This window comes from Dipteris shenzhenensis, chromosome 2 (assembly GCF_047967505.1).
Source record: "Dipteris shenzhenensis isolate YYH24624 ecotype China chromosome 2, Dip_SZ_1.0, whole genome shotgun sequence".
NCBI classification, from domain to species: domain Eukaryota; kingdom Viridiplantae; phylum Streptophyta; class Polypodiopsida; order Gleicheniales; family Dipteridaceae; genus Dipteris; species Dipteris shenzhenensis.
The window spans coordinates 20,018,248-20,042,316 of NC_141597.1; the positions used below are offsets into that span (position 1 = coordinate 20,018,248).

Sequence of the window (24,069 nt, forward strand, 5' to 3'; positions counted from 1 at the left end):
CACACACCACACACACGCACCCAGCCACAAGCTAGGACTCCATGCCTCAGCCACCAAGACTTGAACCCATGACCTGAGAGTTGGCAGCCCAACACTCAAACCACTAGGCCAAAGCCTTGGAGGGTAACCAAAGACTATCAAGACACGCATGCAATACAACCATCTTGCTCTTGCGCCTAATCCCGCTCTCTTGCAGGTAACCAAAGACTATTAAGACATGCATGCAATACAACCATCTCACTCTTGCGCCTAATCCCGCTCTTGATTAGGGTGTTAAAGACTTGGGCACTGTTGGCACCGTCCACAGCTCATGGACGGGCAAGATTGCCGGCCCACATCCAAATGCATTCAATGCACCATGGAGGGGAGTGTATTCATGGAGCTAGTACCGGCTTCCAAGGATCCCCTCAAGTACTTTTACAATCTCACTCTCATATACTAGCCCACTCCATAACCTCCTTGCTCCCAATTGCCGTGATTGCGAAATTTCGGTCGGACATTTACTCCTGCCCAACTCCACATTTCTAGGTGCAACGAATTTCCTCGTGGCTGGTACGTTGATAGTTTTACGTGTCAGATTGATCGTTGTTTAACAGAGTTTTGACCAGGAATTGAGAGCTAGTTAAGCCGTTAGTGCCCTGCATTTACGCTCTAAATGTGCGAAAGTAGTCGTGTTACTCTAAAGGTCCCTGCTCAGAGAACTGCTGCATGAACGGTATCAATCTTGGGTGGAAATTCCAGATATGGGAAAACTTTGAATCCATTATGTACGGTTGGCTCACATCACGTAGATGTGCCTAGCAAGAACTGTTTGGAAATGGTTTCTTGAGCTGGTTGAGCACTCGTGTATCCATGTTTTTCAGACTAGCAGGACGGCCTGCACAGACCACCTTTTAGGGGATGCTTTAAACAAGTCCAAACATATTCGTTCTCTTCAGAAAGGCTGCTCATAAGTTTTTTCTCAACTTGCATTTGTGGGTCCTTCCGTTTATTAGCACTGCCCCTAAAAGGGGCAGGCTATAGCATCGTTTCAATTGCCTTTGAAATTGGGTTATGCAACACTTGTTAGCCATGTACCTAGTGAGTCTCAAGTTTTCTGGAAGTTGTGGCATGCAACCTTCCTCGTGCACCTTCCTCCACTTTATCTCGTCCTCATAGCCCCCCTATTAGATCATGTATAATTTCCAAGCTTCCACCGTTCATTATAGGTCATAGATAATTTCCAAGCTTCCACGATTCATTATAGATCATAGATAATGGGGCAGTGCTGTCGAGCACACAAATTGTGTCCTCTTGTTTTCTTTTGTTTAATGTCAAGATAAGGGAATTCAGCTATTTTTTTGACTTTTAGTGCGCAGTTTATATCATTTGGGAGATTAGTGGCTTTATGTCTATCTCTAGCTCACTGCTGAGAAAACCATGTATCTGCAATGACTAAACTTCATTTTCCAGAGCCGTACTTCGATTCCTTGCAAAGAAGAAAAAGGATGATTTTAATTGATCAGGAGATGCACGCGTTTCTATAGCTTTCTGCAAATGACATCATCATACTTGCAGTGGCAATCTGCTTGTGTGGAATAGAAAGGATGGGCTGAATTTGTCAGAAGGGAATTGAACAAGGCCTTTGGTGGAAATAGTTGTTTTAGTGGGATTGAAGAGTTTAGCCATTTCTGTTAGATATCAATGCACCCATCTGATTTGTGGGGACAAAGGGGCATATGATTGTGAGGGGAAGGGGACAGTTTTGGGCTGCATACCAGCAGCAAACAGAGGCTGGAGGGAGGCCATACCAGCAGGGCAGTAAACCCTACTGAGCCCCCTGGCAGCCCTTAATATAGGCTGCCCAGGGGAGCGTTTATGGAGCCAGGAAGGACTGACTAGCAGGTCGGCCTGCTAGCCCTGGACCAACCAGAAAAGTAGGCCAGTAGCAGCCCTTCCAGCCCCCTATAAAAGGGGCTTCTTGCCCCCATCATTTGGCATCAGCCACAGCAACGGTTGAAGCCTTCAAGAGGCAGCGTGTAGCAGGAAGAGACTTGTAGGAGACTTCCAAGGTCAGCCCCTTGCTGGATATCTTGTGCTCACCCTGAGCTAGGTTTGCCCAAGGTTTGGTGGAGGAATACATCTAAGTTCTCTCTCATATTCTCTCTCTTGTATATGCTGTCTATACTCTATTTGTTGAGTGAGGTTCCGTGGTCTGCATCATCAAGTGAGTGAGACTGAGCTGTTCCTATTCCACATATAGGTTGAGAGGTTAGATTGATTCCATCCCTCTTTTCCTACTGAATGATGCAGCTTCAATTTCTTTAATGATTTAGGTTCGGGATCTGAAAGAAAACAGGAAATGGGAGATTTGATAGATGACAGTGCCTCCACACACAGGTAGGAATAGATGCACACACATGAATTGAAATGCCAACACTGGCTACAATGAAAAGTATACAACTGAAAATACATAATGAACCCCAAATATAGCAAACCAACTTAGAATGTGTGGAGGTGAGGAGGGAGAAGCTTCCCGATGGCTTCTCATAGAAGCCAGAGCTTCAGTCCCATCCTATGTGGCAGATTGACACAATGTCTCCAATCAGAATGCACCACTCATGCACTAGATGCCCTAGAGTGAGGTGAATGTCCATGTGACACGTGGCACGGCCACAAGAGATAGACCAATAGAAAAGTGCCATGTGGCAACCATCCCCTTCCTCCATGATGGATGTATGTGGGGGCTTGTCACATCATGTGATCCCTAAAAGATCTCGTGTGAGACAATACTTGGATGCTAGCATACATGTCTTTGGGATGTCTTCCAAGGATGATGTCCTTGTTGAAACAAGGTGCATCTAGCCTCCGAACAGCCAAATAATCTGAGAGAGACAAATCAGGCCTGCTAGGAGTTATGCAAGCATGGTCCCATAATCTATCGTCCAGTCCCCTGACAATAAAATAATCAAACACATTGTTTGAACCTGTTTTGGTAGAACAAGGAGGGGGCATTGGATGAAACAGGCAAATGCCAGATCCTGTTTGACCTCCATTTGCTTCAGGCTGAAAAGGGTTAGCTGTCCATGTTACTCTTGTAGTAAGGAAACATGTACATCCCCCAAAAGATATCAGCCACGTGCAACCCAAGGTGCTAGCCTTTGTGGGGCTGAGTCTGCCCTTCACCTCCAGAGTGCTGACAGAAACTCAGTACGAATAAATGGGTGCTCAAGTTTGCGTGTGTGTGTGGATTTGTATGTGTGAGAGCATATTTTTATACTATGGTCTACACCCATTGTTGGGCGCTGATGACGTCAGTGGGAATGTCATAGTAGCTAGTCCCTGCTATGCTTGATGGAGTTTATGATTTTCAACCTTATGAGTGACTATCATGAGATTGAAACTGCACTATGTTGTGTTTTTAGAGGATGAGTTTGGGAATGTTCCTGGATTCATCTAGGTGTATACGTGCAACCCAAAGTGCATGTGCTGACCCATAGTCTTGAGTACACATAACATATGGACTGAAGCTGAGCACCATTGAGCAAGTCATCTCGGCCATAATCCTCAAATACCACTAACCAAGATCCAATCAAGTACTCTGATGAGTACCCCTACTTTCTTGAAGGTGAGGCATGAACCTGCATACATATTCAAGATATGCTGCAAAAAAATCTGTAAGAAAATTACCATTCATTGGCTGCATGCTTCTAGCCTTTTTCCCACACAACACCGGCAAGTTGCATGTAGCTCCTTTCCAAGTGGCTCCTTCAAGCTCAGTAAGTTCTTTTGCAGAGCTGCCTCTGTTTAAGCTCTCCATACAAGCCACAATTCCCAACATTGATATCATTGCAGGGTTTGCAGTCAGCTGACAAATAAATTCCATAAATCCTCATTGGGAATGGACTGAAATAGAGGCATGCACGCAAGGCTGTGTAATGCACTACTGAAAATACTTGCATCAAAAATTTCAGTTTCATAGCCATAATGCTAAAATCTGAAAGTGCAATAGACCCATTTCCGTCTGGGCTTGAAAGTTTGTATATTAGGCACCCATTCATTTCAACTGCATGATCCCCATCTATGATAGCCTTTTGCATGTGGCCATGAAGGAATTGGCAAACATGTGGGTGGTCTCCCTGTGATACCAACTTCCATGGACCTTCATTGTTGACAAGCTGGAATAACTGCATGCAGTATAAAGAAGCATAATGCCCTGATGATTGGTATGCCAAAACTTGTGGCCCAAAAACCTCAACATCACACTGCATTAGGATCGCAATCATAACAACTGAATGTTGGGGCTTGTCTTGCTGGCTTTTGTCTGCAACTTGCTGGACAAATAGCTTGTTTACATATTTCTGAATTTCTACTACAGAAATCTTCATGTTACTAGTAATCAACCTTGATGAACTATAAATAATAGTCCTGACATCACCATCATAGTTTTGTTCAGTCTCCTCATGTGCACATGACTTTGCTTTTGCAAGTGCCAACAATACATGGCAGCAATATTTATCACATGCTGTACGCAGGGTGAAGACACCCTTCTGAAGTTCTGCCCTTGCATTTACAGCACTCCTATGTAAATGCCATTGTTCTCATTATAGCTGCTAAGTGTAGAAGTCAAAAATCCCAAGTATACTCACCTAGTGAGCAGTAGTGAAGGGCATTAGTTAAGTTAAAGGTGTAGGCGAATTCCCCACTTTCATGCTCTTGTATGTGTGGTGATGCAGCTTCCGAATTATAATTGTCATGCATATCTTGTCTTTCTGCACAAGCTGCTCCTCGTCATTGTGTGTGAGTTTACTTTGACATCCTTTGCTATCATCTGTGTGGTGTTCTATATTTTCTTTCTTTATGGAGACCATACAATGCTCAATACTCGGAGACTTTCTCCTCAAAGTTTGCATGCCTAAATGTATCAAGTGTAAGCGCATCCAAATCCTTACCTTGCTGGTAAACATCTCCATCTTGATTTCTATCATATATTTTCTCATCATTTATCTTTTCACCCATCAGGCCTGCTTCATTTTCACTGTTATGTAGGCTTGTTCCATCACTCTGCATATAGGTATTTCTTCTCTTAGGGTGCTAAACTGCTACGGCATCATTTGGAGCAATGTATTGGTCCTGCAAACTGATATAATAACCCTCTTTCTCTTGCTGTCCATATTTGTTTCCATCATGTAGCTTACCCCACAAAACCGTTTTATAATTGTAGCTGTAATCATGTGCAAATAACTAGATTTTTGTCCTACATACATGGGCATCTTTAATGGCTTTGAAGCATGATTTGCCTGTGTACTTTCGAGAGGCGTAGCATGGCTGGGCTGCATTAAATGCATTACCGCATTGTTCTAAGTGCATTCTCCTTAGATGTTGGGCGTCTTTGTGCTTAGCCTTTCTTATAACTCCTCTAGGCATCATACTTTTAACAACAAGTGGCTGCTTTTGGGCTTGCAATGCACTGGCCCATGATGCAAAGTGTATTTCAGCTTGGAGACCACCTGAAATCTTCAATCTTCTCAATAGGCCCAAAAGAAGAAAATATTTGATGCAACACATCCAATGTAATGGGGTACAACAGATTGTGGATGGTAATCAAAAGGACTCCATTGGGCTATGAATCTTCCTCATGTTGAAGCTTCCCTAAGCTTTTTGCATGCAGCTCAAAACTGGAGGCATGTTGCCCCATATTCCCTCTATAGGCATTTGAATGTCCCATGGTGTGTATAAAGCTTTGTTGCTCTTCCACTGCTCTAAATGCATGCACTTGTGCTCAATGCCTGCCTGTCTCACAGCTTGAAATGTGATGGAGAGGCTCGGAAGAAGGTGGGTTGCAATACACTATGCTAGGTCCCTACAAGATGGTTCCAATCTGACTGATACGGCTCACCAAACTATCGATAGAGCGGCTCGAGAGAAAGACTGATGAAAGGGCTTCAAAATGGAGCCCAATGGGGCTGTTAAAGGCCCTGAAAAAGGGCTATGAAAAGGGTCTCTTTTCTCCCTTTTTGGGGGGGGTGCTAGGGTCACCTAGGATAGTTAGTACACTAACCTAAGACTGCTAAGACGTTGGATTAGTCTAACCTAACCATCCTACAAATTAAACTAACCCTAGTTAAATGAATCCAACCTAACTAACCTAATCCAAGCTAACTAGACCTAACTAACTAAACCTAAATTAGATCTGCTAACCTAGCTCAACGTGCTAACCTAACCCAAACCTAACTTGCAGTTAAATGAGCCTAGGAATTAATCAAAACTTAGGTCTAAGGATTGCAAGGCAACGGGCGAGGTGGAGAGAGCGGTGGCGTGCGGGCATTAGCATGAAGGGGGGGCGTCAGAAATCATAAATGGGTGGTCGCGGAGAGGTAGAGGATGGTTGTTTCTTGGGAATGGTCAATTCAAAGCACGACATAGTGCTGTTGTCTGCTTGTGTTGGGCAATTTGACTTCAATTTTGCGCTGGAAGCTCAAAGTAACCTGCGACTAATCGCTACCTTGTTGGAAAGGTCACCTCCCCATTTGTAAGCCCCCAAATGAGGAGAGCATGGGGGAGGGGGACCTAGGGCTAGATTTGCCCAGAGAAGAGAGAGAAAGGGGGCTGTCACATGGGCAGCACCTCACAGCAAACAGAGGGTTCATCCCAAGGTATGAGGGCAGGTTCATGGCCTGCCTCAGGCTTGGAACATGGCAAGGAGAGGCGCAGCGAATGGGGAGGTCTATGAGCAAGTACAAGGCCTACAGGAGGCCTAAGAGCAGGCACAGTTATGGCGGGAAAAGCTTTGAAGGGGACAGGCCTGGTTAGGGCTGGTTGTGAGAGGGAAGGAAACAGGAAGAAGAGCAAAGGAGGAGAGAGTGAGTGAGAGAGAGAAGACTCAAGTGTGCGGGTGTGAAGTGATGAGCCACACCACAAACTCATTAGTTTTATTAGGATTAGGTTTTACCCTATGACTGTCTTAAGACAGTCATAGATGTCTTATCTTTAATAAAGGGGTGGCAATGTGCCTTTACCCCAACAACCTCCCACCTAAAGGCCAATGTGCCTAAAGGGGAGAAAAGAATAAAAATTACAGCAATATACAGTTACTGTATACAAGACCATAAAATAAGAATGGTCTCAACCTAATCCCATGATGTGGCGGCAATGTGCAAACCGCTCAGTAGGCAAGCTCTTAGTGAGCAAATCTGCAGGATTATCATCAGTATGCACCTTCCAGTACCTCCCTGATGAAATGATATTTCACATCTATGTGCTTGGTCTTCTGATGAAAGACCGGATTCTTTGCCAACATGATAGCACTCTGACTATCACAATGCAAAACTGGCATATCTCCTGTAATGCCCAAGTCTCCCACCAGCCGAGTAAGCCATATTGCTTCCTTGCAAGCCTCAGTGGCTGCAACATATTCAGCTTCAGTAGTTGACAGTGCAATGCATTTCTGCAACCGAGACACCCATGATATAGCACCTCCTGCAAATGTGAAAATATAACCGGTAGTAAACTTCTGGTTATCTGCATTCCCTGCATAGTCTGAGTCTGTAAAACCATGCACCAATGCATCCTGCCTACCATAGCATATGCACAAGTCTTTGGTACCCTTGAGATACCTCAAGACACCTTTCACTGCTTCCCAGTGCCGCTTGCCTGGATTTGCCATATACCTGCTGATGACTCCCACCGCAAAAGCAATATCCGGACGAGTGGCAACCATGGCATACATCAAAGATCCAACTGCAGATGCATACGGAACCTTGGCCATTTCAGCCTTATCATCATCTGATCTGGGGCTGTCCTTACTGCTGAGTTTTAAATGTGGAGGCAACGGGGTGCTAATAGACTTCCCCCCCTCCATTTTAAACCTCTGCAGTACTTTATCAATGTACTCCTTTTGTGACAGAAACAAAAGTCCCTTGGACCTGTCACGAGTAATCCGCATGCCAAGAATATGATTTGCATCACCCAAGTCTTTCATGTCAAAAGACTTATGCAGTTGTTTCTTCAAAGCACTAATCTCATGCTGAGATTTACTGGCAATAAGCATGTCATCCACATATAGAATGAGTAGCATCAAACTGCCATAAGCAATGATCGGTCTCACACCTATGATACCCTTGGGACTGCATGAAGGCATCAAACTTCTTGTACCATTCTCTTGGCGCCTGCTTGAGTCCATACAAGCTCCTCTTGAGCTTACACACAAGCTGCTCTTTCCCTTTAACAGCATATCCCTCTGGCTGACTCATATAGATCTCATCATGGAGATCTCCGTGAAGAAAGGCTGTCTTCACATCCATCTGACATAAATCCATGTCGTCATGAGCAACAAGAGCTAACACTGCTCTCAAAGTAGTCATCTTGACTACAGGGGAAAAGATCTCATCAAAGTCAATGCCCTTCTCCTGCTTAAATCCCTTGGCAACCAATCTGGCCTTACACCTCGGTAAAGCATTCGAATCCACTTTGACTTTGTAAACCCACTTGCATGGCAAAACCTTTCTGCCTGCAGGTAGCTGCACCAAGTCCCATGTATCATTTTGAAGTAGGGAGTCCATTTCTGACTGCATGGCTTTCTCCCACTTCTTTTTCTCTGTTCTTCCCATAGCTTCCTTGAAACTGGAAGGCTCACCACAATCTGTCAGCATGATAAAATCAGCCACATTATTGGCTCCTGGAACAAACCTGGCAGGAGGCCGTTGTACACGGGTGCTCCTCCTAACAAAATGTTCCGGATTAGGCTGCTGTCCAGCCTGTTCGTCATGCATGACGGGTGGCTGTACCACCATATCTGGCTGTTCTACAGCCCCATCTGCTGGCATATCCAGTGGTGCATCATTGGCAAAATTATATGGCTGATTTTCAGCCTGTATACCCTCTTGAACAGGGTTATCTGCAGCAGCCTGCTGCTGCATATAAATGGGCATTCTTTGCTGTCCAACATCATCATAAATAACCCTCCTGTATTCCACAGGTTGCACGGGTTCCTTGTGTACACTGTCCTCTTTAAAGATGACATCATTGCTGCGTATAATCTTCCGTTTAACGGGATCCCATAACCTATACCCCATTTCACCTTCGTCACCATAACCCATAAAGATTCATCTGATAGACTTTGGCTCCAGTTTGGTGCGCAGTTCTTTGCGTACATGAGCAAAGCACTCGCAGCCAAATACACGTAAGTGCTTATATGAAGGTGGCTTGCGAGACCACACCTCCTCTGGCACTTTCAACTCCAAAGCCTTCTTTGGCGACCTGTTAATAATGTGAACTGCTGTTTGCACGGCTTCTGCCCAAAAGCCATGGGGTAATGCAGCATAAGACAACATACATCGAACCTTCTCCTGAATAGTTCGATTCATCCGCTCACTTGCACCATTTTGAGATGCATTATGAGGGGCTGTGAGTTCCTGTTTGATGCCCTTAGCTTCGCAAAACTGCACAAAAGCATGTGACACATACTCACCCCCATTATCGGATCTGAGGCATTTCAGCCTACGACCTGTCCGATTCTCAACCTGAGCGACAAACTTCTTGAAAGCAACTAAGGCATCACCCTTATGCTTCAAGAAATAGACCCACACTTTGCGTGTGGCATCATCAATGAAAGTAATAAAATATTTTGCACCCCCTAGTGATAACTGTGGCATCTCACACAAATCAGTGTGCACTAGATCAAGCGGTGCTCTATTTTGGGGAGTTCTCCTCTTATGAGGAGTCACAGAATGCTTGCCAAATATGCAATGATCACAAGTAGGCAAATCTGAAAAAGAAAGAGACGGCAGATAACCCAAACGTGACAGTTCTTGCATTCCTTTAACAGACATGTGACCGGCTATGCCACAATGAAACCTTTGGCAGCTCGGTTATGGCAACAACATGATTACCCACACTGGAAACATAAAGAGGGTACAAGGTATCACTCTTAAAACCCTCAGCCACTACAGCCTGGCCATCAGTAATCACCCATTTGGAATCCCCAAATGTGGTGTGGTAACCACTGTCATCCAATAAGCCAGTGCTAATCAGATTCTTCTTAATTTGCGGCACATGGCGAACACCATCAAGCATAAATATGCATCCATCAGGGAATACTATCTGTATACTGCCAATCCTTGCAATCTGACATGCATAGTTGTTCCCAAGATGAACAACTCCATAAGTACCTGTGTAGGAAGTAAACCACTCCCTATGAGGAGTAACATGAAAAGAAGCACCTGAGTCCAAGAGCCAGGTGTGCATGTCATGGCCATCAATAACCAAAGCATGTGCTATTACAGCAGAAGAGCATAAAACCTCATGTATGTCACTGTCACTGTCCTCTGCTGCAACATTCACTGCATCCAAGTCATCTACCTTGGCCTTGCCTTTGCCTTTGCTTCCATTGCCTGCATCCTTTGTTTCAGCCTTCTTGGCTTTCTGATCCCGTATGAACTTGAAGCACTTAGACTTCACATGTCCCTTCTTGCCACAATAAAAGCATTCAATATCCTTTTTGCCACGAGACTGACTGCGGGATTTGGACTTACTAGCAGATCTCCCCTTCTGCTGAGTCCTGCCTCTATCCTGTACCTGCAAGCCTGTACCTGCAAGGCATTTGAAGACTTGCTGCTCGCATTATTCTTCCTGCTCATCTCCTCCATAAGGAGAGAGCTCTCTACATCAGCATACATAAGAGTGACATTCGAATTTGACAGGGTGGTCTTGAAAGTGTCCCAACTCTCAGGGAGGGTACACAGCAAGAAAGTAGCCTTGAACTCCTCATCAAGGTTCAATCCCTGTGCAATCAGCTGTGTAAAGATGGCATTGAACTCACTCAAGTGTGAGGTCATAGCTGTACCTTCCTTCATGCGAAGATCAACCAGCTTCTTCAACCAATAAACCTTACTGGCTGAGCTCTTTTGGGCATACAACTCTTCTAGCCTTTGCCATAGGCCATAAGAGGTCTTTTCAGCCTGAACATTGAACACAAGAGTGTCAGAGATAGTGAGCATGATAGCTGCCCTTGCGGACAAATCAAGCTCTTCCCAGTCATCAGCTGCCATGTCAGATGGCTTGACACCCTTCACCCTTATGGGCTTAGAAATCTTCTTTAACAGAAGTACATTCAAGCACTGTTCTGCCCATAATGCATAATTGTGTGCTCCTTCCAGTTTCTTTATGTTCAGAATTGAAGATTCACTTCCCCCTGATGCCATATCAGATAAGGAAAGTATCTGACTCCCTGGAAGTAAAAAAAATACTGAATAAAAATTCTGATTTCTCAGAAAAAACCTGCTCTATCAAGAGCCAGGAGCACTCGCAATAGTGCTGTTTTTTACTGTCAGGAAAATCTGCAGCAAAACAGTAAATGTCCCTGCAAATACTGTACCTTCTGACACACTGTACCGTGCTCAAATAGGCATAAACAGTAATTTCAGTATGCTGCAGCTGCTCAACAAGTGCTTTAACAGTGCATAATCAGCTGACAAAGCACAAACACTGCTGTAAACACTGCTGTACTGGCTGTACTGATCACTTTTGCCACCTCAGATGAGGTATTGCACTGAGTTAATATGCATAAACCACTTGGCATACACCCCAAAAAAAAAAATGACACTTCAGCCTGTCACAAAACCTGCAACAGAAAATGGGATAAATCCCAAGCAATCACCCTTCTGCCAAGGGGATAAAATGCATCTGAAGATCTCTGTCGGTAACCCAAGTGCTATCAAACAAAATTTGGGCGAAAGCCCCTTGATCTAACACCTGAACCAAGTGAAGAACACCTCAACACTGAGGTAGCATGCAATGTGAAAATCTCTCTGACAAAATCAACCAACAGTGTAATGCAAATACTGCCCTGTGTAGAAAAGGCATACACAGATCCCAACGTACAAACACTCAATGAGGAACCTTTTGAGCACTGTCAACGATGGATAGTTAGGGACTGAGTAAACTCGATGCGCCCTGGCCAAGCGTGGCTCAACTGAGGTTCTCTGAGTGTTGCACAAGAAATGTGACCTGCAAGAAAATGTCACCTCCACACTGCGGAAAATGAGGCAAATGTGTGCTCTCTGGCACCACACTACCTCAAGGCATACAAAGCATCAACTGCCAGGCAAAAGCAGGGGGGTGGGTAGGCTAGGGTAGAGGGAGAGGAGGCTCTGATACCAGTTGAGAGGGAAGGAAACAGGAAGAAGAGCAAAGGAGGAGAGAGTGAGTGAGAGAGAGAAGACTCAAGTGTGCGGGTGTGAAGTGATGAGCCACACCACAAACTCATTAGTTTTATTAGGATTAGGTTTTACCCTATGACAGTCATAGATGTCTTATCTTTAATAAAGGGGTGGCAATGTGCCTTTACCCCAACAGGTTGGAGCCAACCAACCGGGGCAGGTATGGGCACATACAAGGGCTGGGCCCCTGCATACAAGGACGGCTGCAAATGCACAGTGCCCTGCCCTTAAATAGGGCTGGGCTGGCTCGTCGGCCAGCACACAGCCCCAAAGGGGGTTCTCACCGCCCCATAAATAGGGCTGTGTGGGGTCGGTTGGGGGGGGGTTCTCACCACCATCACCTATAAAAGTACCCCCTTGGGGCCTTATATCAATATCTATGGAGCAGCCACTTGAGGCTGCAGTTTGGAGCAGCAGTTCAGCACCCTTTGGGCTCACTTCCAAGAGGACAAAGAAGGTTGCGGAGCTACAGACATAGCTCACTGGAAGCTTCCCACCTACACCTAGGCAGCAAGGTGGAGAGATTAGACACGGAGACTAAGGTCTACATACGCTCGAGGTGGAGCATGTAGACTGATGGATCTAGGAGTGTATCGTAGGTAGTAGGACAGCCTCTTTTGGTGAGTACAAAGGACCATGGTTTGGTGCGACTTTGGGCCTCTGTTGTATTGTGTCCATTGGACGGAAATATTTTGTTGGTCCTATATCTTTTCTGAGCATTGTCTATTTACTATTCTGCACATCTATGTGAAGCACGTTAAGTAAAGAAGTTTGTGATTCCACCCACACCAAACACTGTGTGAGCTTCTAGGCTATTCTATCAGTCTTCCGCTATGTGTACCCTCTGTAGGTTGATTTCTAACATGGTATCAGAGCCCAGATAGGAGGCTCACAAGTGTGGAGGGCAGGGACCTTGCTGACGGATGACCTTGATTGAAGACTCTAGGGAATCGACTTCCACGACTAGAGGATTAGTGGAAGCCATATATATTTTTTCCATGGAGGATTAAGCAATAGCACTTTGCTTCTTACTAGTTGAAGCAATATCCTGAAGTAGACCTTCTGTCATTTGAGCATCGTGGCTAATCACTATTAGCAAACCCTGACAGTGTTAGATCATTGCTTCTTTTTGACTCAAACTATGAGTCAAGTTTTTTTTGACATACCTGAGTAATGGCTTTCTTTGGGATCAGTCATATACTGGTATATTGCACTGATTGGATAGGCTATGTCTATAACGAAGAGGGTTAGGTAGTAGTCTCTTTAGTAGCTTTGTACTTTAAACTGTGTGCAATTTGATACAAAATATTTTTTGGAGCTCATTTTAGACATCCTATAATCAAAAAAACTATTCCTTTTTCTACAGCCAGGGCTTCTGGCTCCAAGCTGAATTTTAAGAATTGTCTAACTCTACCTGTCCTTGTGCAGACCCTCACAAGCATCTGTGGTAAGTCCAGCCCCTGACTTAACCTTCTCTCTCACTCTCTCTGAGGCAGTCTTGTTGCATTGCTATCAAAGCAAAAAATTATGGGAAATTGCAGGAAGTTTTCATCATTTTCACGGGAAATTGGAGCATATGGTCTTGAGTGTATGGCACACCTCTGAGCCAAATTCTGTCGTGGGAAGTTGCTCCAATCAGTGGATGCCACATGTCCACTAGCAGATAGGCCCAATTTTTGAAGTTGTGAGAATTGAGTATTTTCTACATCAATCTGATTGCCTTGCTATTTGGAGTATAAGCGCCAAGGTTTCGTGGTGGAAATTTTGGTTTGAAGCTGCATTTTGGCCCTGATTGCTGACATGCACAGAAGTGACAAATTGTTGCCTTAGGTGGGAGTAATTCTCCAAATTGATGTCTAGTCGAAGATTCTGCATCGCAATGTCTTCCTGATTCAAAGCCCTAAGAAATCGTCGTGAAATTCTTGGTTTGGATCTGCATTTGGGCGTGGATTTCTGGTGCAGGCAGGACCCTTGATCAGCTGCGATTTCTTGGAGCAATGGATCGGTGGAATCGAAATCACATCTACAAGGACAGAACCAAATAATTTGGCAATCGGATCTGGTTTGCCCTGTTAGGTGGCCCTGGAAGCTGATGCAGGCAGGATTCTGAGATTGCTACGATCTAATGAAGTGATGCTCCAAATTTGGTTTTGATTGGGTAATCTGAATCGCAATATCATCTACAACAGCTGTACCAAGTATCTTTGTATTTGCAATTATTTGGATATGATTTTAGGTCAGAATCCCTTTCAGCTCGGCGCAATTGTTGACGCAGGCAGAATGCTAGAATGTCGTGAATTCTTGAAATAAGGCTCCAAATTCCAATTTAATGGGATATGTTGAAGCGTAATCTCCTCTCTAGGGGTTGTGTGAAGGATGATTTCCATTTGGATTTGAATTGCCCCAATTTTGGAGCACATACTCTTCTTGTCAGGCGCAATCGTCAGATGATACGTTTTACACCCGTAAACAACCAATAAGGGTTGGAGCTAGCAATTCACCTCGTAGCTGTAGGCTCAGTATGTTGAGCAATCCCCAAGCTTGAGGTCTAGACTATCAGCCAGCCTCGAAGTCTAGACATGCGTCTCATACCACATGCCCTTTCCTATACCTGCTGCTCCTAGGCTAGCAGGTCCACACTCCTTGGGTGATAATGAACCCCTGCCCTATACTCATAGGAGCAGCAGGTCCACACTCCTTGGGTGATAATAAGCCTCTGTCCTGTACTTATAGACAGAAACTTTAGCTGTGAGCCTATACTTCAGCATGCATGCCCTAAAGTACTTTACTTTGTGGCCACATTTTGCCAAGTTTCGCTCAGCCATGTTACGCCTTTAGCAGGCTAGCTCTATCCAGAAGATCCAGACCTCACGCATGCTAGCTCTGGTCACAACTCTAGGGTTATTCCTAATGTCGAGTTAGAACATGCTCTAATCTTAGATCTTGTCCAAGGTCCTAGGTTATTCTGGCCTTGGTTTTGGTTAAGCCTAGTCCAATCATGGACATAACACTTCTAATCAATGCACATGTGGTATGAACCATCTGTCTTTTTCACTAGGAGCACTGGGTAGACAAAGGGAGAAGTGCTATGAGAAATGAAATTCTCCTCAAACAACTCCCAATATCTATCTTGCCACTTTCCCCGCTTCCACTTTAGAGAGATCGCATAGAGCCTTGTTTATGGGCTTACTGCTAGGCGCATACCTCTTTGGAGGTAACTGGCATGACATATCACCAAATATCTGAGAGCAGCTGCTGCATTTCCATATCCTTCACCATTGCAAAGGTCACCTCCCCATCTGCAAGCCCCCAAATGAGGAGAGCATGGGGTAGGGAGACCTAGGGCATATGCCCAGAAAAGAGAGAGAGGGGGGGGGCTGCCACATGGGCAGCATCTCACAGCAAACAAAGGCGAGATAGTCCCAGATCAGAGGTGCAATTTGGTGAGGTGTGTGGGCAGGATTGAGGCCTGCAACAGAATTAGCATATCAAATGGAGGCCTGCAACAGGGTGCCACGTGGCAGGGTGCTGGAGCAGTAAAGGTGCCTGCCTCTAGACAGGTTTGTGGGCAGATACAGGGCCTGCAATAGGCCTGGCAGAAGGGCTGATCCCAGGAGGCCAGGTGGAGCAGCAAAGGGGGGCTGCAAGTGGACAAGTGCCCTGCCCTTATATAGGGCTGGGATGGCTGGTCGGCTGGCCAACCAGGTTGGCTAGCACATAGCCCTGGATTGGGTTGCCCACAGCACCATAAAGAGCCAGTGGGGTCAGTTGAAGGGCCAGCAGTTGGCCATAAGGGGCCCTGCTGATCAGTCAGTTTGGGGCCACTGGGGGCCTATAAAAGGAGCCCCTTGGGGCATTCTACACATCCAGCAGATCAGCAGATCAGGGAGTAGAAGGAGCAGCAAAAGCCTCACCTTGGGGCTACATCCAAGAGGTCAAAGCAGGGCCAGAGTTGCTGCAGACTAAGCTCACTTGGGGCTGAAGCCTAGGCTGTCTACTAGGGCAGGTGCTGAGATCTTTGGACGGAGAGTCTACATACGCTTGAGGTGGAGCACACCGGGCTCGGAGATATAGAGGTATCCAGCAGATAGTGGAAAAACCTTTTGGTAAGAACTGAGGACCACATCTGGTGGGACTCTGGATCTAGCTTTTGTTTTGTGTCCATAGCTTTGGACGGAAATATATTCTTTTGGTGGATTCTATATCTAGCTTGGATCGCTGTCTATTTGCTAGTTTGCACAACACATCTATGTGAAGCACATTAAGTAAAGAAGTTTGTGATTCCATCCACCCGCCCATCCACCCCCACACACAGTGTGAGATCCTGGGCTATGCTACCAGTCATCCACTATGTGTACCCTTTGTTGGTCGATTTCTAACAAGTGATTCGAGGTTCTAGTGAATCGACTTCCACGATTGGAGGATTGTGCTCGTGAGAACGAGGGCGACTCAGGTTCTCAGCCAGGTATCTACAAAGTTCTTGTCTAAAGACGGTGGCGTTTTTTCGATTTTGCTGTGTGGTATAGCAGCAGAGATGTCGATTTCGGAAGCAAAAGCCTCTTCAGCCACTGCTCTTCCTTCCCCTCCAGTTGAGTTCCTTCTTTCACCATCCCTAACTTTGGAGAGTCTGAGAAACTGGATGGGACCAACTATCCTATCTAGAAGGTGAAGATTTGGAGTCATTTAGTGGCTCGAAAACTGTGGAAACTGACAACGGCAACGGAGGCAAAGCCAGAGGATATGTTGGGTAGACAGGGCAGGATACTTATACTTGTAGATGGGGATGAACTCGAAGTGTGGGAGGATAGAGATGCCCATGCCGTGGCGTTGATCATAGGGATGACGGCAGACTCGGTGATTCCTCATATCTAGATGGTTGATAGGTCAGTAGAGGCGTGGACCATTTTGAAGGATCTGTATGAGACAGATAACACATCTCGGATCTTGACTCTTTAGCAGTCAGAAGGTAGACTCAAGCAAGTTGGCCTTGATGGTACTTGGTTCTGCTACCACGTAGTTTCAAGAGCTTCGTTACGACTGTGACAGCAAGACAGAGGACCAAACCTTTGACTTTGAGGAATTGGGTCCATTACTGCTACGGGAAGAAGCTAGGGAAAAGCTCTATAGCTATCACAACGACGATAAGGCGTTGCTGGAAAAGGACAAGAGTCGGCAAAGGACAGGGCAAGCCTAGCGGTGGCAAGCCCAAGAAGGATGATTCTAGAGATGAAAGGACACTTCCAAGAAGAGGAAGCAGCAGAAGAAGTGCTTTCTACTGTGACAAGCCAGGCCATTTTGCGAAGGATTACAGAAAGAAGAAGGTGGATCAAAATAACAAGGAGGAGTCCAACTTAGATTCAAATCGTGAGACAAAAGCAACGACTAATGTGATAGTCAAAGAACTGTTCTTGGTTCATCTCCATGTGTTACTAAGGTCAGATATGCAGCCTAGAAGTCACAGTGAAGATGTCTGACATTGAGATGTGGACCAACGGGGAGTCAGAGACCTTTGTGAAGGTGAAGGACAGCAAGGAGTGCTTGGACTCTTCCAGGTGCATGGCTGTTGATACTAACATGAGGGTAAATTCCATGGAGTGCCCTAGGGTTTCAAGTTCAGATGGATGCTGTAATTCAAATGGGGGCATTATAGGATTACATAAGTCATTGGTATGTGCCTCCATGAGGTACATGGTTTGCTTTCAGAGCAAGCACACATGCAGTATGACCTTCTGGTATGTACCTGATGTCATTAATTTGTGCCTTTATAGCATGCTGTGGAGAGAATTTGCTCTTGATATGTCTTAGGTAATGCGAGATTGAAAGGAAAGGGCTTTCTTCGAACGCAGAAGGAGAAGTGTGGGTGCTTCTTCAAATCTCGGGCGTAGAGTGCTAGAAGGTGATTATGGACAAGGTGTACAGAAGCCAGAAGAGTACTTCCTTGATAACTCAGTTAGGTTTCATGGTCCATGTGGAGATATTCTTGGGATTTCATTTCCCGAGATGGTTCTTTTGTTGCGGACCTTGCCAAAGGATGGGTTGAAATAGACCCTGAGAGCATGGTGCCTGGAAGACTCCACGTTGTTCACTCATTATGAGGGGGACAATTGGAAGATGGTGGCATTAGGATTTCTAGAGTTTGAAGGCGGGAACGTGACTACTGAGCGTGGTGGTGCCATTTGGTGCTACCTTGGATGGACTTGTGTACTAGGATGGTTTGCTTGTGTAGGACAGGACCTGGAGGAACAGTAGCCACTAGTTGAAACTTGAAAAGCCAGGAACCTGGAATCGACACTGGATTGTTCTAGAGGGTTTCATCATGGGAGATGCTGGGGCAACTTCATCGACGAGTTGGCATTGGGCCGAGATGTGTCGGTGAGAGGGGGTGTTGGAAAGGTCGCCTCCCCATCTGTAAGCGCTCAAATGAGGAGAGCATGGGGGAGGGAGACCTAGGGCATATGCCCAGAAAAGAGAGAGGGGGGGGCTGCCACATGGGCAGCAAACCAAGGCAAGATAGTCCTAGATCAGAGGCACAATTTGGTGAGGTGTGTGGGCAGGATTGAGGCCTGCAACAGAACCAGCAGATGGTGTATCAGATGGAGCAGACTTGAGGCTACAACAGGGCTGCCACATGGCGGGGTGCTGCAGTGGGAAAGGTGCCTGCCTCTAGACAGGTTTGTGGGCAGATACAGGACCTGCAATAGGTCTGGCAGGAGGGCTGATCCCAGGAGGTGGAGCAGCAAAGGGGGGCTACAAGTGGGTAGTGTCCTGTCCTTATATAAGGCTGGGCTGGCTGTTGGCTGGCCAACCAGGTCGGCCAGCACACAGCCCTAGATTGGGTTGCCCACAGCTCCTCTAGTGCTCAAAGTATGCGATCTACGATACACCCAGGTATAGGCCTAGTTAACCCGCGCTTGAGTGCAGTTTCACTTATAGTTGATAGAAACAAGTGTTGAGAGAGAGAGAGAGAGAGAGAGAGGGTAGACTAGGGTGAGAGGAAATGATACTCAAATGAAAACATAATGGAAAGGCTTTCTTCATTCATTGATGTGACATCCTTGTTGTCCATCTCCTTAATTTCATTTGGATATGCAGGTGTCACAACCTGACAAACGAGTGTGTCTGGGAGGTCTTTCCTTTACATCTGTGGTCAATAATGCCTGGACTCCCAAGAGTTTCAAGGAATATCATGGTGCTTTGATTGAGCCTCGGTTTTGTTAATGCTACTATCATTCTACCCACAAAATAAAGAGGCCTTTTGGTTGGATGAAATAAAGAAACTTCTTGCCATTACTTTCAACAGCAGTGGCCAAGTACTGCATTCAATATGACCTTGCATCCTAGATACTGAAGAGATCCATCTTTGGGTTTCCTATGGATGGTCATATGAGAAGTGTAGGCAAATAGCTCTTAGGCTGGCGTCAGCCCCTCAGTGGCAGTGAAGACATTCACTGGGCACATGCAAGCAGCAGCAACATTTTTTCAAGTTGACAATGCAAGGATGAAAGAAACCTTGGAGCGTGCAGCCAGCTTATGGCCAGTAAGAAACAGCAAAGGGCATCATCATCGATGCCAACAAGTAGGTTATGAACCATATAAAGCTGCTTGGTCTCATCCCCAATCAGCATGCAGGTTTTGCAAGTGAGAAAAGATAAATGCTCTAATTGGAGGTGGGAAGAGAGACCCATTCTTGTATGTATTACTCCATGTGAACTACACTAGTATGTACACAAGTCTTTCGTTAGGGCAAGCTAGAAGGGTCTATTTATGTTACAGTTGTTGCAAAAGTCAGACAAGGTTTTTGTTGCGGGCTCTTTGAACGAAACCCTAGGCCACCCTATCATAGGCTTTTTGAAGTCAAGAAACAGGATGGCAAAGATCCTTGCAATGCTTCTGGTGCCCTCATAGTGTAACATGTATATATCTATCTATACACATGCACGTGCCACACACACACAGAGTTGTATTATGGTTACTTTTTCCAATGAAGTGATTTTTGGTGCTAGTAATTGCTTTCAATTTGCCCAACTAAACTATTTTTCCCTGTACTGAACTCATATATGACACATTTGATCTATCAATAGCATGCGGGACGGAAACTGGAAACAAGGCATTCTTTCAAGGGGAATGGGCCTACATCTTTCTTGTACGTTGACTAACACAAAAGCTGTTGCGTTTACAGAGACTGTCAATTTTACAGTAACTTTTAAAATGTAGAGCTGTACTGGAAGCTGCTTTGCAAGTTGATGAGAGTTTTGTATCAGTTCCCATAAACGGTAGAATAGAGAGTAGTGAGGTTTCTTCCAGAACCTGGAATAGGATATTGCTGAATATTCATGTATCACCATGGCAAAAAGTTTTGGAAGGTAGGTCTGATCATTCATGGCTGTGAAACATGTAAGGCGAGTTATGAGCAAGGGTTTTGTTTTGTTTTGTCTGTTTTTTACTTGCTGCTCAATTTGTTGCCTGTATCATGTTACCAGCGTGCAGTGTGATCCGATAAAGTCTCCATGTACAAAAGCCAGTTGCAGGAGTTTTGCCAAAAGGCTGGTCTCTCTGCACCATTGTATGAATCTACTAGGGAGGGACCCACACATCATCTGCAGTTCCAGGCGTTTGTGACCGTGGGGGATGTTAAATATGAATCTGCCCCAGGATATACAACCCGAAAAAATGCAGAGCATGCAGCTGCTAAAGCTGCCCTCGAGGCTTGTTCAAAGAGTTCCAGTGTCTGTCCTAATTCCGTGGTAAGGCTCATTTATCTCCTTCTACTATACTGGCCTTGAAGCTGCACAAAACAATAAAATGCAATTGGTATAGTCAAGGATAAGGGCAGAATGAGAAACTGTAGTTTTAGGGCAGAAAAATCTACTTTGTTCTTTGCCAAATTGGTGTGTTTGATGATGCTGTTTGCTTGACAAAGAATTAGTGCTACTTCAACTCAGTGCAAGTTTGGTTTTGTAGGAGGAATCAGGGCTTTGCAAAAATATCCTCCAGGAATATGCACAAAAAATGCGTCTCCCGTTGCCAATCTATCACACGCAAAAAACCGGAGATGCACATTCATCAATGTTCAGATCCACAGTGGAGATTGAAGGGAAGTTTTACCAGGGAACCACAGAAAAAATCAAGAAACGAGCGGAAGTTAAGGCGGCTAGGGCAGCTCTGCTAGCCATCCATGCAGGATCCCGTATGCACCTTGTTAAACTTTTCTTTGACTTTTGGAGATTTGAATCTGTCTAGCTCGTGTGCATTTGGATATATATTAGGGTGCTCTGTCTGTTAGGTCTAATAGAGCTGACTGTCTTGTCCAGGTGTCCAAGGGCAGATTGCGGTGTCTGTGAAGAACTCTGCTAAAGCACAAGGTATGGCAGATGTGACCGTCTCAAATAATGGACACTTAGAACCTCTTGGAAGTAAGAAAAGGGGAAGAACACCAGATTCTGCTCCCACAGAGACTGAAAGGGTGAAGATAGCTAATGCAGAGAAAGATTCCACAGGTTGTGGGCTCAATGTACTAGGATCGATGCCCCTGGGTGATGTAACAGCAACACCTGGGTTGGAGATGAACAGTCGAGATAAAGAGCAGCATGAAGTGCAGCAAGGGCAATAATTATAAACTTGAAGATCCTGAAAACTAGCATTAGTCCTTTAAACAAGATGCAAGATCTGTTGGCATGAAATCTCAGTTGGCACAGCTTGATGTATCTACCATTTCTAGCACCCTTTAATTGAACTGTCTGAAAAGCCCCTGGTTTCAGACTGTTTCTTCTGTCTAGTTGACCAGTACAAGTATTAAGAACCCCACATCTAAAGAGCTGCCTCATCCTGCCAAGGATGAGGCTCGCATGTAAGTTAACTAAATCACTGATGAATTGGGGTCCTTTCTGTGATAAGTAGTAATTTAACCATTTGAATGAAATTTATATCAGAGGCAAGAGCCAGACTAGTTTTTAGTGTGGTGTTTAGCTTTGCTACTCCAGACACTGTTTCATGTACTTTCGAAATTTGAGGTCATTCTAGATTTCAGAAAGCTTACCACCAGTTCTGGGGTGACTTTTATCGGACTGATGGGCATCTAGAGGTTAGTAGGGGATAAAGGCTTGCTCTCATTGAGCGAAAAATATGTTATTGTAATCTAAAAGTGCATATTTGTGAATGGTGCTAGAGAGTAGGTGAGAAGTTTACTAAGAGCACCAAGTGTGTATCTCAACTTATTTGCTTTGAGGAAAGTACAATGGGTTTCATTGCTCCCACCATATTGCCGGACGTGCAAATTTCACCTTTGGAAGTTTTCGTTCACATTGCTGCCAGCCTATATCATGGTTGAGTCTACCCTTCACCTCCGGAGTGCCGGCAGAAACTCAGCATGAAGACCTTTGTATAAATGGATGCTCAAGTATGTGTGGGTGTGTAAATTTTTTGTGTTAGATATACGATGGTTTACACCCACTGTTGGGCATTGATAATGTCGGTGGGGAGGTCATAGTAGCTAGTCCCTACTATGCGTGATGGGAGTTTATGGTTTTCAACCTTATGACTGACTATCATGAGATTGAAACTGCACTATATTGTGTTTTTAGTGAGAGAGTTTGGGCATGTTCTTGGAATCATTTAGATATATGTTTTCGTGACATTAGTGGATATGCAGATTTCATGTTGTGAAGTTTTTGTCCATGTTGCGGCTTGCTAATACTACGATGGTGCGTTGCCCTATCAGCTAGATTGTCTAAACATTTTTTGCTTAGATGTTTGTTTGGGAGAGACAAATGAAATCGTAGTCTTTACAAGCAGTTGTAGCTTGAAGTGTGGACTACTTTTTATTAGCCTTCTCCTTCAATGCAAGCCTTGGTCATAGTTAAGTTGGCCTTCACCTCCGTAGTGCCGTCGGCAACTTGTAACGAAGACCTTTGTATAAATGGATGCTCAAAATTGTGTGGGGGTGTGGATTTCTATGTGAGAGCATACGTATCTACTATGGTCTAGACCCATTGTTGGAAGTTGATGTCATCGTTGGGGATGTTATAGTAGCTAGGCCTCGTTATGCGTAATGGAGTTTATGGTTTTTAACCTTAAGAGTGACTATCATAAGATTGAAAGTGCACTAGATGTTGTGTTTTTAGAGGATGAGGTTTGGCATGCTCCTGGATTCATCTAGATATATGAATGGAGGTTCAATAAGAGTATCAATGCTTGGTTCTGCCAGTTCTTTGACATATTGTTTTGCTCTCTTTTTTGTCTCAACTCATGTTTGCTCCTGTTTTGCCCATTTTTTTAGTGCTTAGTATCTTTGTCTCATTTGGATACACAGCCTTTGACCTTTTTGATCCATGTTGGGCATGGATGAGCTTTGCCTTTCTTCACTTGACTTAGGAATAGATAAGGCTTGGTCTTTTGTCAATGTTTTGCCTTTGGGATTATGAGTGGTTTTGAAGTGCTACATCTTGTTTTGTCATAAGGTTGCAAGCATGCCAACTCCACACTCCTTGCACATAGTTTAGAATGGGTTTGGATTGCCTTGATAAAGTGCATTTTGCTATTTGATAATTTTTGCCATATCCAAAATGGGGATTGGTTTGACTTTTTTGGCATTTATCTAGATTAGACCTTGTGCTCCTTCCATGTAATACATTGGATAATCTGCCTCCAAAAATATTGTGACTCATATTCTTGAGGTTGAAGTTCTAATATGCAAACTACTATTGGAGTTGGATTTGGGATTTTGGGATATTGGGGAGGCTTAGAATTTCTCAATCATTAAGGGACTTGCATCATCTCGAGAATGGAATTTATCTTGGGAGCTTGTATGTTTTGTTTAAATGCAGTTTGTCTGTATACTAGATTGATATCATAATCGCTAACCTTCTTAGCTCAT

The 24,069-nt window shown here is 44.8% G+C and overlaps 1 protein-coding gene across 3 annotated transcripts; it reads left to right on the forward strand.

Moving 5' to 3' along the window:
• The first annotated feature begins 318 nt into the window (after window positions 1–318).
• On the forward strand, window positions 319–22,382 carry LOC147904448 (double-stranded RNA-binding protein 1-like). Of its 3 annotated transcripts, none has more exons than XM_087395025.1 (5): window positions 319–552; window positions 20,279–20,340; window positions 20,678–20,941; window positions 21,159–21,384; window positions 21,509–22,382. In XM_087395025.1, exons 3-5 carry the CDS (start codon window positions 20,705–20,707, stop codon window positions 21,805–21,807), a joined length of 762 nt encoding a protein of 253 aa, XP_087251151.1. In that variant the 5' UTR covers window positions 319–552; window positions 20,279–20,340; window positions 20,678–20,704; the 3' UTR covers window positions 21,808–22,382. The 3 variants fall into 3 exon arrangements, with proteins under 3 accessions (XP_087251151.1, XP_087251154.1, XP_087251147.1); XM_087395028.1 differs by lacking the exon at window positions 20,279–20,340 and adding an exon at window positions 20,377–20,560; XM_087395021.1 differs by lacking the exon at window positions 20,279–20,340.
• The last annotated feature ends 1,687 nt before the right edge of the window (window positions 22,383–24,069 follow it).

Excerpts from the sequence above, each read along its gene's own strand:
- LOC147904448 (XM_087395025.1), top strand. The coding sequence starts at position 20,705 with ATGTACAAAAGCCAGTTGCAGGAGTTTTGCCAAAAGGCTGGTCTCTCT. Across the intron at positions 20,942-21,158 it reads GTGTCTGTCCTAATTCCGTG|GAGGAATCAGGGCTTTGCAA; the intron begins GTAAGGCTCATT and ends TTGGTTTTGTAG. Across the intron at positions 21,385-21,508 it reads AGCCATCCATGCAGGATCCC|GTGTCCAAGGGCAGATTGCG; the intron begins GTATGCACCTTG and ends TGTCTTGTCCAG.